We start from the raw sequence: 13,357 nt of genomic DNA, 5'->3' as shown, positions 1-13,357 counted from the left end.
TGACAAAAAAGACTCCTGAAATATTCTTTTTTTCTTTTCTGTGAGTAGAAGAGCAAATAGACCTTAACTGTAGTATCCCTCTTTACCAGTAGGTGACAGTTCCACAGCTTGACTCATCTTTGCTGATGGTAGTGCACAACACTGGCTATGCTCATGTTTTCTCCTCCTTTGCCTCTGACTTGAGGCTGCAATAGGAGGCATGAAATCTTGATCTCTGTAAGTTCAGGAAGATTGATATTTGATAATTCCAAGTTTGTTTCAGACTGGTGATGCCTCCATATCCTGGTGTCACCTTGTCAGGTGACAAGGCCAGCGTAAGGATTCAAGTCATGCTGTTCTATGCTGACTTGATATTTGTGGAATAACAGTTGGTCTTATTGGTTGAGTACTGTGCCAGGCATTGTTCGGGGCACTTGAATCCAGTTGATGTTCATAGCCCCCTGTAAGGTAGCAGTACCATTTCCATTCTGTAGATGAGGGAACTGAGAGTCAGAAGGTGAGAGAGGTCCAGGGCACATGGCAAGTATTTGGCAAACCCAGAATTTGAACCGAGACCTGTCTGACTCCAGAGAGTCTATTTTCTTCTTTCAATTATTTGAGGAAAGAAGACTGTAAAAGTGACTGCAAATTTAAAGATCTTCATTAGTAAGTCTTTAGAACAGATCCTTTGACCAAGTAAATCCTGATTGTAGATAAATGAACAAACTATGTTCATTAACTTCTATATTTGCATCCTCCTCTTTGAGTGAGTGATGCCTGTGCATTGAATTTCTCCTTAGCTCGCCTGGATATTCTGTACCAAACTGTTTCCCAAATTTATTCTCTAAATATCCTCATCAGTCTATAGACATCCTTAAATGAGGTTTCCACTTTTGCTATAAACATTACGACTGATTTTCTCTCCAGTGTCTCTTACTGGCTGTGGCTACTCCCAAGATGCTGTGGTAATTATAGTCATACTTAGAACTTATTGTGCACCTACTATGTACCAAGTACTATGCCCAACATGACTTTTTTCCTCACAACCACATTGGCAGGTTTCTACATCATTATTTGATGGATAAAGAGACCAAAGCATGAAGAAGTCAGGCAATTTGCACAAGGTCCCAAACATAGTTAAATGGCCTGGATTCAAAACTAGATCTCACTCTAAAGTTCTTTTGGATGATCTGAACTGCTCCTCTGTTTTAATGACTGAACACTGAAAGGTGGTTTAAGAAAAACAAAGAATTAATTTGGCTTAACTGGGTCTGACAACCATTTGTTTAAAATGCTGCTTTCCTAAAATAAGCTGCAACTTTTTCCTGGACTATCTCATTTGGTTTACTTGGATCAGCTGGTAAAGAATATGCCTGCAAATGCAGGAGACCTGGGTTCAATCCCTGGGTTGGGAAGATCCCCTGGAGAAGGGAATGGCAACCCACTCCCAGTATTCTGGCCTGGAGAATTCTATGGACGGTATAGTCCATGGGGTCGCAAAGAGTCAGACATGATTGAAGACTTTCACTTAAACACGTAAACTTAGCGTGTTTCCTACCAGAAGCTCACCAGTCTGGTACATTACTGTAACTGCACAGCTCACGGTCTGATGCCTTTCTGCAATCATCCCTCTCTCTGGTCTCTGCCTGCATTCCAGTGATAGGCTGCTCACCACCCCTTAGTACAACCCAACCCATCTTTGAACAGTGCCTTAAGAAAGTTCCCTATTATATTGACCTGACATTTGTCATCCCATAGCTTCCATTCACTGTTAGTAGCTCTGAAAAGGCCCTTTGGGTGATACCACGATTTCAAAGCTCTTCCTAACCATCTTTATGCAGGAATAGACCACCCAGTCAGGTTTGAGTTTGGTCACATACATTTTTTTTTTTTTTCATATCTAAACCTTGGAGAAACCCAAGCTTATACAAGAGTTCACTTTGCAGCCACGTTTCGTTCCCCGTCTCTCCTTCCTTTTTTCTCCTTGGAGATAATTTTGACAACCGCATGCACTAATGCAAAGAGATTAAGAACAAGGGCTTCAGTGCCAGATTGCCCGAATTTGAGTTCCCCGATCTCACTCACTTACTTACTAACTGACTTTGGGTCAGTTACTTAACCTCTCTGTGCCTTGGTTTCCTCATTGGTAAGACAGAGATAAAAAGCTGTAAGACAGCAAATACTTAGCTCATAGGAATGCAGAGATAATTAAATGAGTTAAAATATGTAAGGTGTGTTTAGAACAGTGGTTGGCACATTGAAGCTTGATAATCACTATCTGCAGTTACTCACATTATCATCTTTAAAACTTAAAGTGGATCCCTGGTCCCCTGCTCAAGTCCAACCATGTTTCCTGGTAGAGTGTCTGCTGCCACCAACACCAGCCTCCTCCAGCTTGGTTCTGACATCACAGCCGGCTGTAAGACAGAAGGCACTTATCAGCCTGAGGGAGGCCTCGTGGTCATTCCATGGGTGGCCCAGATGCCAGGCTGACATGGAAGTGGAAACAGCAGGCTCTGAAAACCTTTGAGTATTGCATAAAATCAGCGATCTTCTGCTGAAGCGGCATACCATACCCTCTCTTGGTTGCCACTCCCCATCTCCAATTCTGAAGAGATTGTCAGGAGTCACTGAATCATTGAAGCTGACCCTGGAATGAATCTTTAAGATGGTCTAATCTCGACTCTGAGCCTCAGAGAGGTGAAGTAATCCACCCAAGTTTGGCTCAGTTTGCAGTGGCCTATGTAATGCAAGAACTCAGATTCCTTGATTTCCAATCAGCTACTTTTCTGTTCAGCCGCTTGTAGGAGCAGGTGTGGTGGCTGAAGCAGGGACTTCTGTCCTTAGATTGTTCCAGCACCAGGGGACACAGTTGCTGCTCCTCCTGGCTATAAACAGGGCAGTTCCTCCTGACCTTAATGGAATGGCATGGAGTAGGATGAGAATATCACTGCCAGCCCCAGCCCCCAGCCCCCAGCCCAGCATCACTGCTCCCTATTAAAGGTGCACCCATCCCTGCCACCATCAGAGGATCTAGGGGACAGGTTATCCAGCCAGCCCTTAACACCAAGGCCTATAGCTCATGAAGAGAATGGGCTCCCTAAAATGCCCATCCCCCAGACACATGCCCATCAGTGGGCAGCACAGCCTCTCTGTGTCCAGCTCTGGCAGCAGTCGGGGGTGGGGTCCGGGCCTTCAGGAGACCTGCTTTCTGCTCCTAGAAATGCCCTTGACTTGCTGTGTGGCCTTGACTTTCTGATGTATAAAGGAGAACTGGGCCAGTTAATCTTCAAAGGTGAAGTCTTTGTTTCCGTATGCAGCATTCCTCACACACCTTCTCTGAGGTTGGCGTGGCCCGGGAGACCGAGACGAGGACCTGTCCCCAGAAGCCCCGAGACTAGTGTGAAAAAAGAGAGGAGACGCAGCTCTCGTGGGAAGGCCTGGGCAGAGTCCCAGTTCTGACTTCCCCTCTGGGGATTCGTTTCCCTTCTTCTGTAAAGCGGGGCTAGTAGCATCTTGTCACTGGGCAGAGGGAGAATGAATGAAGTGGGCCACGGGGAAGCGTGGGCATCATTCTGTGACGACGTGTTAACCAGCAGTGACTTTGTCGTTCCTGCGGTGGGCCAGGTTCGCCTCCCTTCGCTGGTTTCCCCGGAAGGACAGAAAGAGATAGCTAGAGTGGAGAAAGAAGAGGAGAAGAGAGGGAAGCCGGAGGAGGACGCTCCCGCCTCCAAGAGAGGGGAGCCGGCGAGGATCAAAATCTTCGAAGGAGGGTAAGAATTATGTTTGGTTTGCAGAGTCTGCTCTCCATGCAGTAAGTGCTCGCGCCCGCCCGCAGGCTGGGGGTGGTGCCTGCCTTCCGTGTTCAGAATGGTGGTCTGTGTTCAGAGGTGGTGAGCATCTCATTGGGCAAGACTGTGCCCACAGGAGCCCTGGGCTTTCCACCTTCCCAGGAAGTGCCATCTTTGTGGGACTTGCTGGCCACTTCTGTTAAGGAATATTGGCTCCTTGGTGGGGGCTCGGGGACACCAGGTATATGCTGGGGACAGGAGCCGTCTGGGTCTTCCCCCAGCCCCTCTTGCCTCAGATGCTGGCTGGGTTCCTAGACCCCAGGTTGGGGTTGATAGTGACCCTCCCGGGTTCTGTGCGGACTGCCACCTACGTTGGTGCATGTTCTGCAGAAGTCACCTCTGTCCTGCCTAAGCAGCCACGGTGACAGGTCTGGTGTCCATGGGCTCTGCCAGCTGGGATGTCTACAGGGCTGGTGGCGCACTGCACTCATCAGCTGTACATACCAGTCTCCGGGTCTCTTCTTGGACTGGCTGGGTCCAGGACTCGTTGGTTTGTAAACATTTAGAGGAACACCCCTAGTCTTTCACCTTTGGTGCTTTGTGTTCATAAACCTAAGGACTGAAACTTCTCAGAATTCTCAGCTGTGGGGCTCTCGGGGCTCCCAGAAGGCTGCCTGGTTCCAGGCTTGCTCTGTGGAAGTGTCGTGAGAGCTGTGTTCTGTGTGACCACGTGTGTGCTCCCTGGGATGTGGGTGTCTGTATGCAGGTCCCGTGGTGTCTGTCTCAGGGTCCTGTGTCTGTGTCCCCAGTGTCATCAATGCAGCCCTCTTCCTACCCAGTCCTGAGGGAGAACAGCATGGAGGAAAACCTGCCTCCCAGGGAGGAGGGTCCCCAGGAATCCATGTCCCCAGGAACATGGAATGTCACTGGGGCTTACAGACCTCCAGCACTTGCAAGTGTGCAACTCACAAGATCAAAGTGGGAGGTGCCAGGTTCCTCTGGAGCATTGGGAGATGAGACCACGCCCAGCTCCCGAGGCCACTGGTGGGCATCCTTCGGCACTGACCAGCAGGGTCTCCCAGGAGGGGTGTTTGAAAACTGAACTTGGGGGCTTGTGTTGTCACAGCAATAGGGAGGGGAGTCAGGGATGGCAAGCTTCCTGCAGTGGCAAGGACGCATCCCCAAAGGGGAGAAATATCTTGCCCAGAGTTCCTGTAACTGCTCCATTGAGAAACACTAGACCAGCGGGTTTTTCCAAGCACTGTCTTTCCACCCAGGGACTGGCGGGTTTCCTCTTCTGCTACTTGGTTAGAGCGCCCCCTTGTGTCTCCGTGTTCGCACATCATCGGATCCTCCAAAGGCCACGTAAGACTTCACCCCAGGATTGGTGGATCAGTCACAGCCTTCTCCCCGCAGCTTCAAGGACCATCTGTAGGGTCCCAGGGGCGGCTGAATGTCAGCTGGTGTGAACAAAGGGGTCTGCTTCTGCCTTGAGAGGCAACAGCCCCCAGACTGGAGATCTGGTTCCCCGAGGCAGTTCCCTTGTTCTGAGCCCCGAAAGGGCAGCTGGCAGGAGCCTCTCCCCAGCCCAGTTAGTTCACAGCTCCAGCCGCCTCCCAGAGTCTCTGCCCACGATCTACCTTCAGCTGAGAGGTGAAGGCCACGTCTGAGTCCTCTTCTCTTCCTGCGGTCTGGCCAGGGGTCCCCACTCTAACCCATCCCCACCATTCCATCCAGGTCATCACTTAGTCCCACCCTCTCTGTTCAGAATCTCCCTGTCTTGCCAGGTCGAGCATCCCTGCCCCAGAGTGGCTCTCCCACTAACCTGTTCCACTGGGACAGTCTCCTCCCCTCTCCAGCTCTGCCTCCGATCGGTAAAAGGGGATAATTACATACTTTATGGGCTGTTGGGGGATCCTGTGCTGCCCTATGTAAAGACCAGCACACTTCATGGTGCTAAAAAAATGGGTATCGGAGTATTTTTTCATTTTTGTGTCCATTGTTTTGATCCCCTCCAGGATAATCTCCCTCTGTCGACTGTGAAGAACATCACCCTCACTCTCTCCACTTGTCACATTTAATTTCATCACCTTGGTAGGGGGAATGGGGTTATGCAATGCCACCAGTCAGGTCATCTTCTCCCACAGCCCCGCTGTCCCATCTGGGCCCCCACTGTACCTCCCACCTTCGCTTCTGGTGACCTCTCAATATTTACAGTTCTTTGAGGGCTGGTGTCACCCTCCAGGAGGGTTTGCAAATGTGGACTTGAAAGTTTGGGGTTGTCACAGAACTTACAAGTGCTCTGTACCAGAAGATAGCCAGAGCCAAGAGGGTCATCTATGATCCTGCTCTCAAGGAGGCTGGCCTCAGGGGTAGCAGAAGGCCTGGAGCTGAGGTGTGGACCATCAGTGTTCAGATGCTCCGAGCAGGCAGGGACCCCTGGGCCCAAAGTAGCCAGAGAAGGCTTCCTGGAGGAGGTGGGCTAGGCCTGGAGGGTATATGAGACTGGGACCGGCAGAGAGGAAAGGTGAGTCAGACGGCAGTCTGGGTGTCCTGGTGACTCACGCACCTCATCAGTCGGACTAGTTTCCTGTGGCCTTGAATGGTCTCCCTGGTCAGTGTTGTCCGCTTCCTTGGCTAAACTTCATCCCTGCACCAAGGATGCTAAATGTGAATCTCCAGCTAGGACCTTACTCCTGAACTGTAGACCATTGCTTCTGATGCCTCATGGGCACCTCTGCCTGGAAGACTAGGGCACCTCAAACTCGGTATATGCTGACCAAGCCCTACAGGTACCACCAACAGCATCTCCTTCCACCTTGGGAACCAGATCCTTAGTCTCAGAACAGCTCTGTCTCATCTCCATTAACAAATCCTGTCAACTCACCCTGTGAAACCATATCCAGAATCTGCCCATTTCTCCCACGTCCCAGCTCAAACCACTGCTGAGTTTCATCTGGATCGTCACAGTCTCCTGCTAGAATCTCCTGCTTCCATTCTTACCCACTATCATGTATTCTTAACCCAGCAGCCAGAGCGATCCAGTTTAACATCAGCAGACCCTGTCACTCCCACTCTGCGCCCTTCAAAGACCTCCAGTAGACTGAAGCGACTTAGCAGCAGCAGCAGCCTGTGTGTTCTAGCTCCAGATGCTCCCTGACCTCTGCCTGCCCCTCTACCCCTTGCTTCTCCTTTTTCTTTTAAATAGGTCTTTAAAAATTTTTATGTTTACGTACTTATTGATTGAGCTTGGTTGTCACATGAGCTTTCGCTAGTTATAGCAGGCAGGGGCCACTCTCTAGTTGCAGTACACAGGCTTCTGCCCGTGGTAGCCTCTCCTGTTACGGCCCACGGGCTCGAGAGTGCAGGTTCAGTAGCTGTGGTGCATAGACTTAGTTGCGTCACAGCGTGTGGAGTCTTCCCAGACCAGGGATTGAACCTGTGTCCCTGCATCGGCAGGTTCCTACCCCTTGCTTCCTGTGCCCCAGCCTAAGATCTCTTTGTCTGACTTGCTGCTTTTAGGGCCTTTGCACTTGCTGCACCCTCTGCCCTGAACACTTTTTTCGGAGTCCCGCAGCTCCCTCACTTCCTTCCGTCACCCTTCAGAGAAGCCTTAACCAGATCATCCCCTGTGTACCCTCCTCCAGCATTTCTTACCCAGCTTCCCTCCCCCGCCTTATTTTTCCCCAGTTATTAGTTTACTTCTGTTTCCCCCTCCAGAACATACACCCTGTGAGAGGTCAGGCATTGTGCTTTATTCATTGCTGTATCCCCAGTGCTGAAAATGCTGACTGGCATGTAGGCCGCGCTGGTGAATGTTTATTAACTGAAGGACTCTCTCTTTACCTGAGACCTCAGATGAGGGGCTGTGTCCCTGAACTCAGCAGCCCTTAGAATCCATGCGCAGTGGAGACTCTGGGTCTCAGGAAGGAGGAAGGACAGACAGTCAGGGCCAAGCCACCAACCTGAAGTCAGACTTGGCCTGGGAAGGTGAAGTCAGGTGGCTTCGGCTATGGGGCAAGCACCTGGGGCTGGGAGCCAAGGCTGTTTGTTTGCTGACCTGCCTTGCAAGTGTTACAGGTGAAAAATGAAACATGATTCCTAAAAGGGCTGGCTCATGGGCTACCAGCTTCCTGGCCAGTGCCCGCTCTGAGTAGATCCTTTCTGTCCTGGGGGCCAGAGAGGAGTGGTCCTGGGCACCCAACTCTGGAGACAGGCCACTGTCTTCCTGGGTGAGTCCAGGTCATCAGGGCCATGTCTTCTTTCTGACTCAGTGCCCTGATCTCTCTTGAATCCTCAGGCTTCTCCCTGGAGTGTAGAAGTGCAGCTTTGCGTGTGGCCAGCTTTGCTCCTGTGGGCCAGGAGCAAGTTGTCCAGCTCCTATCACATGTGCCCACACTGGGTTTAGTTCTCTTTCTATTTCTCCCAAACCCTGTTGTTCCATCTCTCCTAGGGAATATGACCCGGGCTTTTGTGGACGCAGAGGAGGAGGGTGGGATATTGCAAAGTACAGGTGCGACGTTCAACTGCCCAGACCAGGGAGGTGGCGGTGGAGATGGGAGTGGAGCTAGAGGACACCTGGTGAATCGAATACAAAGGGTGAGGATGAGAAGCTTGGAGTGGAGAATGGCTGCCACGTTTCTGGCTCAAGGATATATGAAGCTGCCATTTACGGAGATGGGCAAGGATGGGAAGGAGAGTAAGAAAGAGGTTTGGGGAAGGAGGGATTAAAGCTTGGTGGACAGCGTTCACTTTGAGATGCCAGTCAGACATCCAAGTGTTCAGGAAGGCATGTGGCAATTGGATATCTGAGCCTGGCCTACAGAGGACAGGAAAGATACATTTGAGATATGCGTAGATATTCACATTTTTCAGTGCATGGATGCTATTTAGGAGGATGCAACTGGATGGGGGATCACTTGGGGAAATGGAAAGAATAGAATAGGGCATCCAGGACGGAGCTGGGATGTGCCAGAGGACAGGTAGAGATGAAGCTGCAAGAGTCTGAGAAGGAAAAGCCAAAAGAATAGAAGAGACCCGGCAGAGTGAGAAATCCTGGAAGACAAGGGCAGAGGGAATTCAAGGTCAGCTGTGCTGAGGGCCATTTAAAGGCCAAGGACAGGGAAGCCAGGCAAGTGTCCATGGGATATAGCCACGTGGGGTTCACTGGTGACCTTGACGGGAGCTCTTTTGGGAGATGGAGTTCTGAAGGTGGCGCGTGTAAACCTGTCCCAAGAGTCTGGTTATGGAGGGAAGGAGGGAATCACAAGGAGGTGAGAGGCGGGGCCTGGACACGTGTGTGAGGCTGAGCAGGCGATATTTACGATATTTACGTGGAGAGATCCTCCCTCGGCTTGGGCTGCTAGGAATGATTGACAGTAGTGGTGGGCGGGGGAGGGCTTGGCAGAGGATGATGCTGGGAGGGAAGGGGCTGAGGGCAGGCAGAGTCCTAGAGGAGGTGCAAGGCCTGGGGTCAAGCACTGATGAGAAGGGGTGCTTCCAGAGTAATGGTGCGGGGTGAGGGGAGACAGATGCTGGCACACTGCAGGCAGAACTGATGGTTTGGATGGGGGAAGAGGGGAGGGTCCTCTCAGCCCCCATCCAGACCTCTTCTCACTGTTCCTAGATACCTACATTCTCAACAATAGATCTGTGAATGGCTGTTTGGGGCGGGGGGCGGAGGGGGGCGGGGGGGAAACACCAGGAAATGTCTGTTTCTAGGAAACCACTTAGATTCTTGGGAAAGTTATTCCTTTGTAAAGATTATCCTCCGAAAAGCTATCTCAGATGTAAAGCAGTCTAGTTAGGTTGACTCTCCATGCTGGCCTAGCATCATTCTACTGAGCACTCAAAGGACTTCACAGGGAACACTCACTCCAGGCATGAGACAAAACTGATTATGTCTCTATGAAACCCAAGTCACCGACAGTTTAAAAAAAAAGGAAAGAAAAGACATATTGATCAAGGGGCAGACTGAGTGTCTGAGTCTGCTGGGGCCAGAATCCCCAGAGTCTTGAGGATGGTCAGGGAAGACCTAAATGCATCCTATTAAAATTTAAAGGAGAATCCGTTTCTCAAGCTAATTTGGCCCTTAGCTGTAGGGTCTAAGGCAGCAAGAGACTCAGCTGAGGGGGTGGGGGTGGGGAAGTGGAGTCCCCCCCCCGACCCTAGCATGCGATGGCCGCCGGCGGCTGCAGTGAGAACTGGGCATCCCCTGGGCCTGGACCACATCTGCCTGAGTCTCCACCTGCCTCCTCCCTGTCCTGGGGGATCCCCTTCTCTCCTGTGAGGGAAGCGGCCTCTTAGCAAACAGTGGCACACACTCTCCCTCTTTCTTTCAGTCTTTATTTTTTTATTTATTTTTTAAAATACATTTTTATTCACGTATTTATTTGGCTGTGCCAGGTCTTAGTTGTGGTGTGCGAGAGCTTCCATCGTGGCATATGAACTCTTAGTTGCGGTATGTGGGATCTAGTTCCCTGACCAGGGATCAAACCCAGACCCCCTGCACTGGGAGCGCTGAGTCTTAGCCCCTGTGTTTATTTTTATCTAAATTGTACATGCACAGAGTTGAGAAAGCCAAACATCTCTATAAACTTTGTTATGGAAGACGATAGTACCCTCCTTTTCCCTACATTTTCTGCCCTGCCCCACCCCCACCCCAGAAGCAATAACTTTCATCTCTTCTAGCTGATTATCTTGGTTAGCCTTTGTATCTCTGAATAATGTGCCTGGGTTGCTACTCTTGGGCTTTTCAGCTTTAGGTGCTAGCTAGTGACTCACAAGCCGTTCCCTGGTCCACACATGACCCCTCATCCCACACCCTCTCATCAGAGTCATACCATCTATGCTTCACAGCTATGTTATATGATACTTTTGCTTTCATATACAACTTTTATTTTCTCTAGGAGTAAAAGTTGTATGTGTGTTAACTTCATCAGTTTTCTATATGCTGTGCTGTGCTTAGTCGCTTAGTCATGTCTGACTTTTTCCAAACCCCATGGGCTGTAGCCCACCAGGCTCCTCTGTTCATTCTCCAGGCGAGAATACTGGAGTGGGTTGCCATGCCCTTCTCCAGGGTATCTTCCCAACCTGAGGATCAAACCCAGGTCTCCTGCATTGCAGGCAGATTCTTCACCAGCTGAGGTACCAGGGGAGCCCCAGTTGTCTATATATTTATTGTTAATTCAACCCCCAAATTCTCACTTCCCAACTCTCCCCTGAAGACGTTCCGATGCATCGGGTCCTCTGTAAATCATCTTGCGGACACAGTCCCTCCCTGAGGGATCCTGTGGACTCCAGGCCACACAGGCTGCTCCCTCAGCCTGGAACACAGCTGTCACCCCACGGCTCCCTCACTCTCACCCTAGAGATTCTCCTGTCTCTTATGCTCGATCGCCTCATAGCCGTACATCTTCCTTTTTCCTGGTTTACATCCTCGTTTTCACAGAGACCATCCTTCAGCATGATCTTCTTGAGAAAGGGCCTGTGAGAGGTGAGCCTTTTCAGTGCTTTGCATGAGTGAATGGATTGAAGTGTTTTTATTGTGTTCCTCAGTTGGCTCAAGTGTCTAATTCTGTGTTGGAAGTCATTTTCCTTTAGAGTTTTGAAAGCATTGCTCCCTTCTCCTCAAGCTTCTGCGTTGTTCTCAAGAATTCCAGATCCATCCTGATTCTTGTTCCATCCTCTGTGACTGTCTGAGGGTCTTCTCTTCCTGCTTAGAGTGGCGACTTCTCAAGCCTGGGTCTCGGTGTGGAGCAGTTTTCATCACTCGCTGATGCTTTCAATCTGGCAAGTCAAGGACTTCTGCTTTAGGAAGCTTTCCTGAATGGTTTCCTTGAGGATTCTCTCTCCTCTGGTTTTCTCTCTCCTCTCTGTGGTACTCCTGTTATTCAGGCGTTGAGTAAGTCCTGGCTCGTTCCTCTCATGTCTGTGCCTCTCTGCCAGAATCCCCATCTCTTCGTATTTTTGCTCTCCTTTCTGGGGACCTCTACTTTGTCTTCCAACCATTCGTGTTTTCATTTCAGCTATCACATTCTTAATTTTCCTTGCATGTTCCTCTTATATTAGTAGTAGCCTATTCTCTTTTATTGAGAATATCTTTATTTATGTACTTTTGTTAGTTAAAATATTCTCTATTTTTTAAGCTGAATGACTTTTAAACGTTTTTATTGGTGTATAATTGATTTACAGTGCTGTGTTAGTTTCTGCTGTGCAGCCAAGTGAATCAGTGATGCGTGTACATAGATCCACTCTTTTCTAGAGTCTTTTCCCATCTAGGTCTTTACAGGGTGTGGAGAAGAGGTCCCTGTGCTATACAGTAGGTCCCTACTAGTTATCTGTTTTATACATAGTACTGTGTATGCATCAGTCCCAATATTCCAGTTTATCCCTCCTCCCCTTTGCCACCCTGGTAGCAATAAGTTTGTCTTCTACACCGGTGAAGATGTAGTGTAGCATCTTATTTCTGCCGTGTAATAAGATGTAGCATCTCATTTCTGTAGTGTAGATAAGTCCATTTGTACCAAGTATCCTGTTCTTATTTGACTGATTCCAGGCCGCTCGGAAGCTGTTAATGTTCGCTGTTTTGTCTTCAGTGCTCTTTTCCTCTTGATTTCTGTGTCCTTCAGGTTCCCTTCACCCTTGTCTTTGTTTAGTCTCTCCTCTCCGGTATCTGATAACCTCTGGTGTCTTCGCACGTTAAGAGTGGGAGGCTCAAAGTTGCCTGGGCACCTGAGTGTGAGAGCAAGGCTTCCCTGAGACTAGGCTGTTCTGCTGGGGAGGCTGCAGTGGCAGAGTCTTGTGTCTTGCTTCTTGGATGAGGACTCCAGCCTCCCATCTGAAGGTGGCAGGGTTCATTTCCCGTAGTCTGAGAGCCACAGAAAGGAAAAAGGTGGGAGGCAGAGTGAAGGGGAATCTCAGCCTCCAGTGGTGCATTCACTTCATCCCTTCATTTGTTTGCAGTTCCCCATCCTGCCATCACCTGGCCTGAACCCCCGCAAAGGCCTTCCATCTCACCCTTTGCAGAAAACAAACGTCCAGGCATTTCCAGGAGTGATCTCCTGGCTGCTGGAGTTGAGAAAGGGGTGAGGTCTGACTGCTTCTAGTAGGACTTTCCACCAGTTGTCCTTATCTTGGTTCTCCCCGTATGCACCTCTAGAGTCCTTGAGGGGCCCTGGGGCATAAGTCGAGTTTATTCTCATATAACCTGCTGTCAACTTAGATTCCATTCTGTTGAGTCTGCAAAGTCTTGTTCAGTCATCCATCTCTTTCCAGTTTCCAAGACTGCATTGCCAGTATCCTCTCCTGCTCTTCTCTTCTTTGTGTGTTTATTATGCCAAGAGACAGAAGCAAAGGGAAAGGAAACATAAATACTGTTTCCCCACCATCTTTAAAACAGGCGACTAATAGGGTTGTTTTTTAGAATGTTTCAAGCACAGAACTCATTTTTCCAAATAGCTCTTCTGAGAAGGTCACCCTACAGCCTTTCCTATAGGTCCTTGGGGCCCCTGTGGCACTTCCTTGAACTTCTGGGCTCAGAGGAGCACAGGGGGGAAGGTGTTGGTGTTCCAGAAAGTCTGGGAAGT

At 49.7% G+C, this 13,357-nt stretch overlaps 1 protein-coding gene across 3 annotated transcripts in view; it reads left to right on the top strand.

Annotated features, from left to right (window-relative positions):
• The window catches only part of HIVEP3 (human immunodeficiency virus type I enhancer binding protein 3), a 515,954-nt gene that overhangs the window by 462,099 nt on the left and 40,498 nt on the right, over nucleotides 1-13,357 (top strand). For all 3 annotated transcript variants that reach the window (XM_018042607.1, XM_018042625.1, XM_018042615.1), the window contains one exon: nucleotides 3,607-3,752. In XM_018042607.1, coding sequence (XP_017898096.1) covers nucleotides 3,607-3,752 — 146 coding nt within the window. The remainder of the gene's footprint in view (nucleotides 1-3,606; nucleotides 3,753-13,357) is intronic.

This window comes from Capra hircus, chromosome 3 (genome assembly GCF_001704415.2).
Source record: "Capra hircus breed San Clemente chromosome 3, ASM170441v1, whole genome shotgun sequence".
NCBI classification, from domain to species: Eukaryota; Metazoa; Chordata; class Mammalia; order Artiodactyla; family Bovidae; genus Capra; species Capra hircus.
Note: the sequence above shows the minus strand (reverse complement) of the source record. Positions and strands in the feature narration are given on the sequence as shown.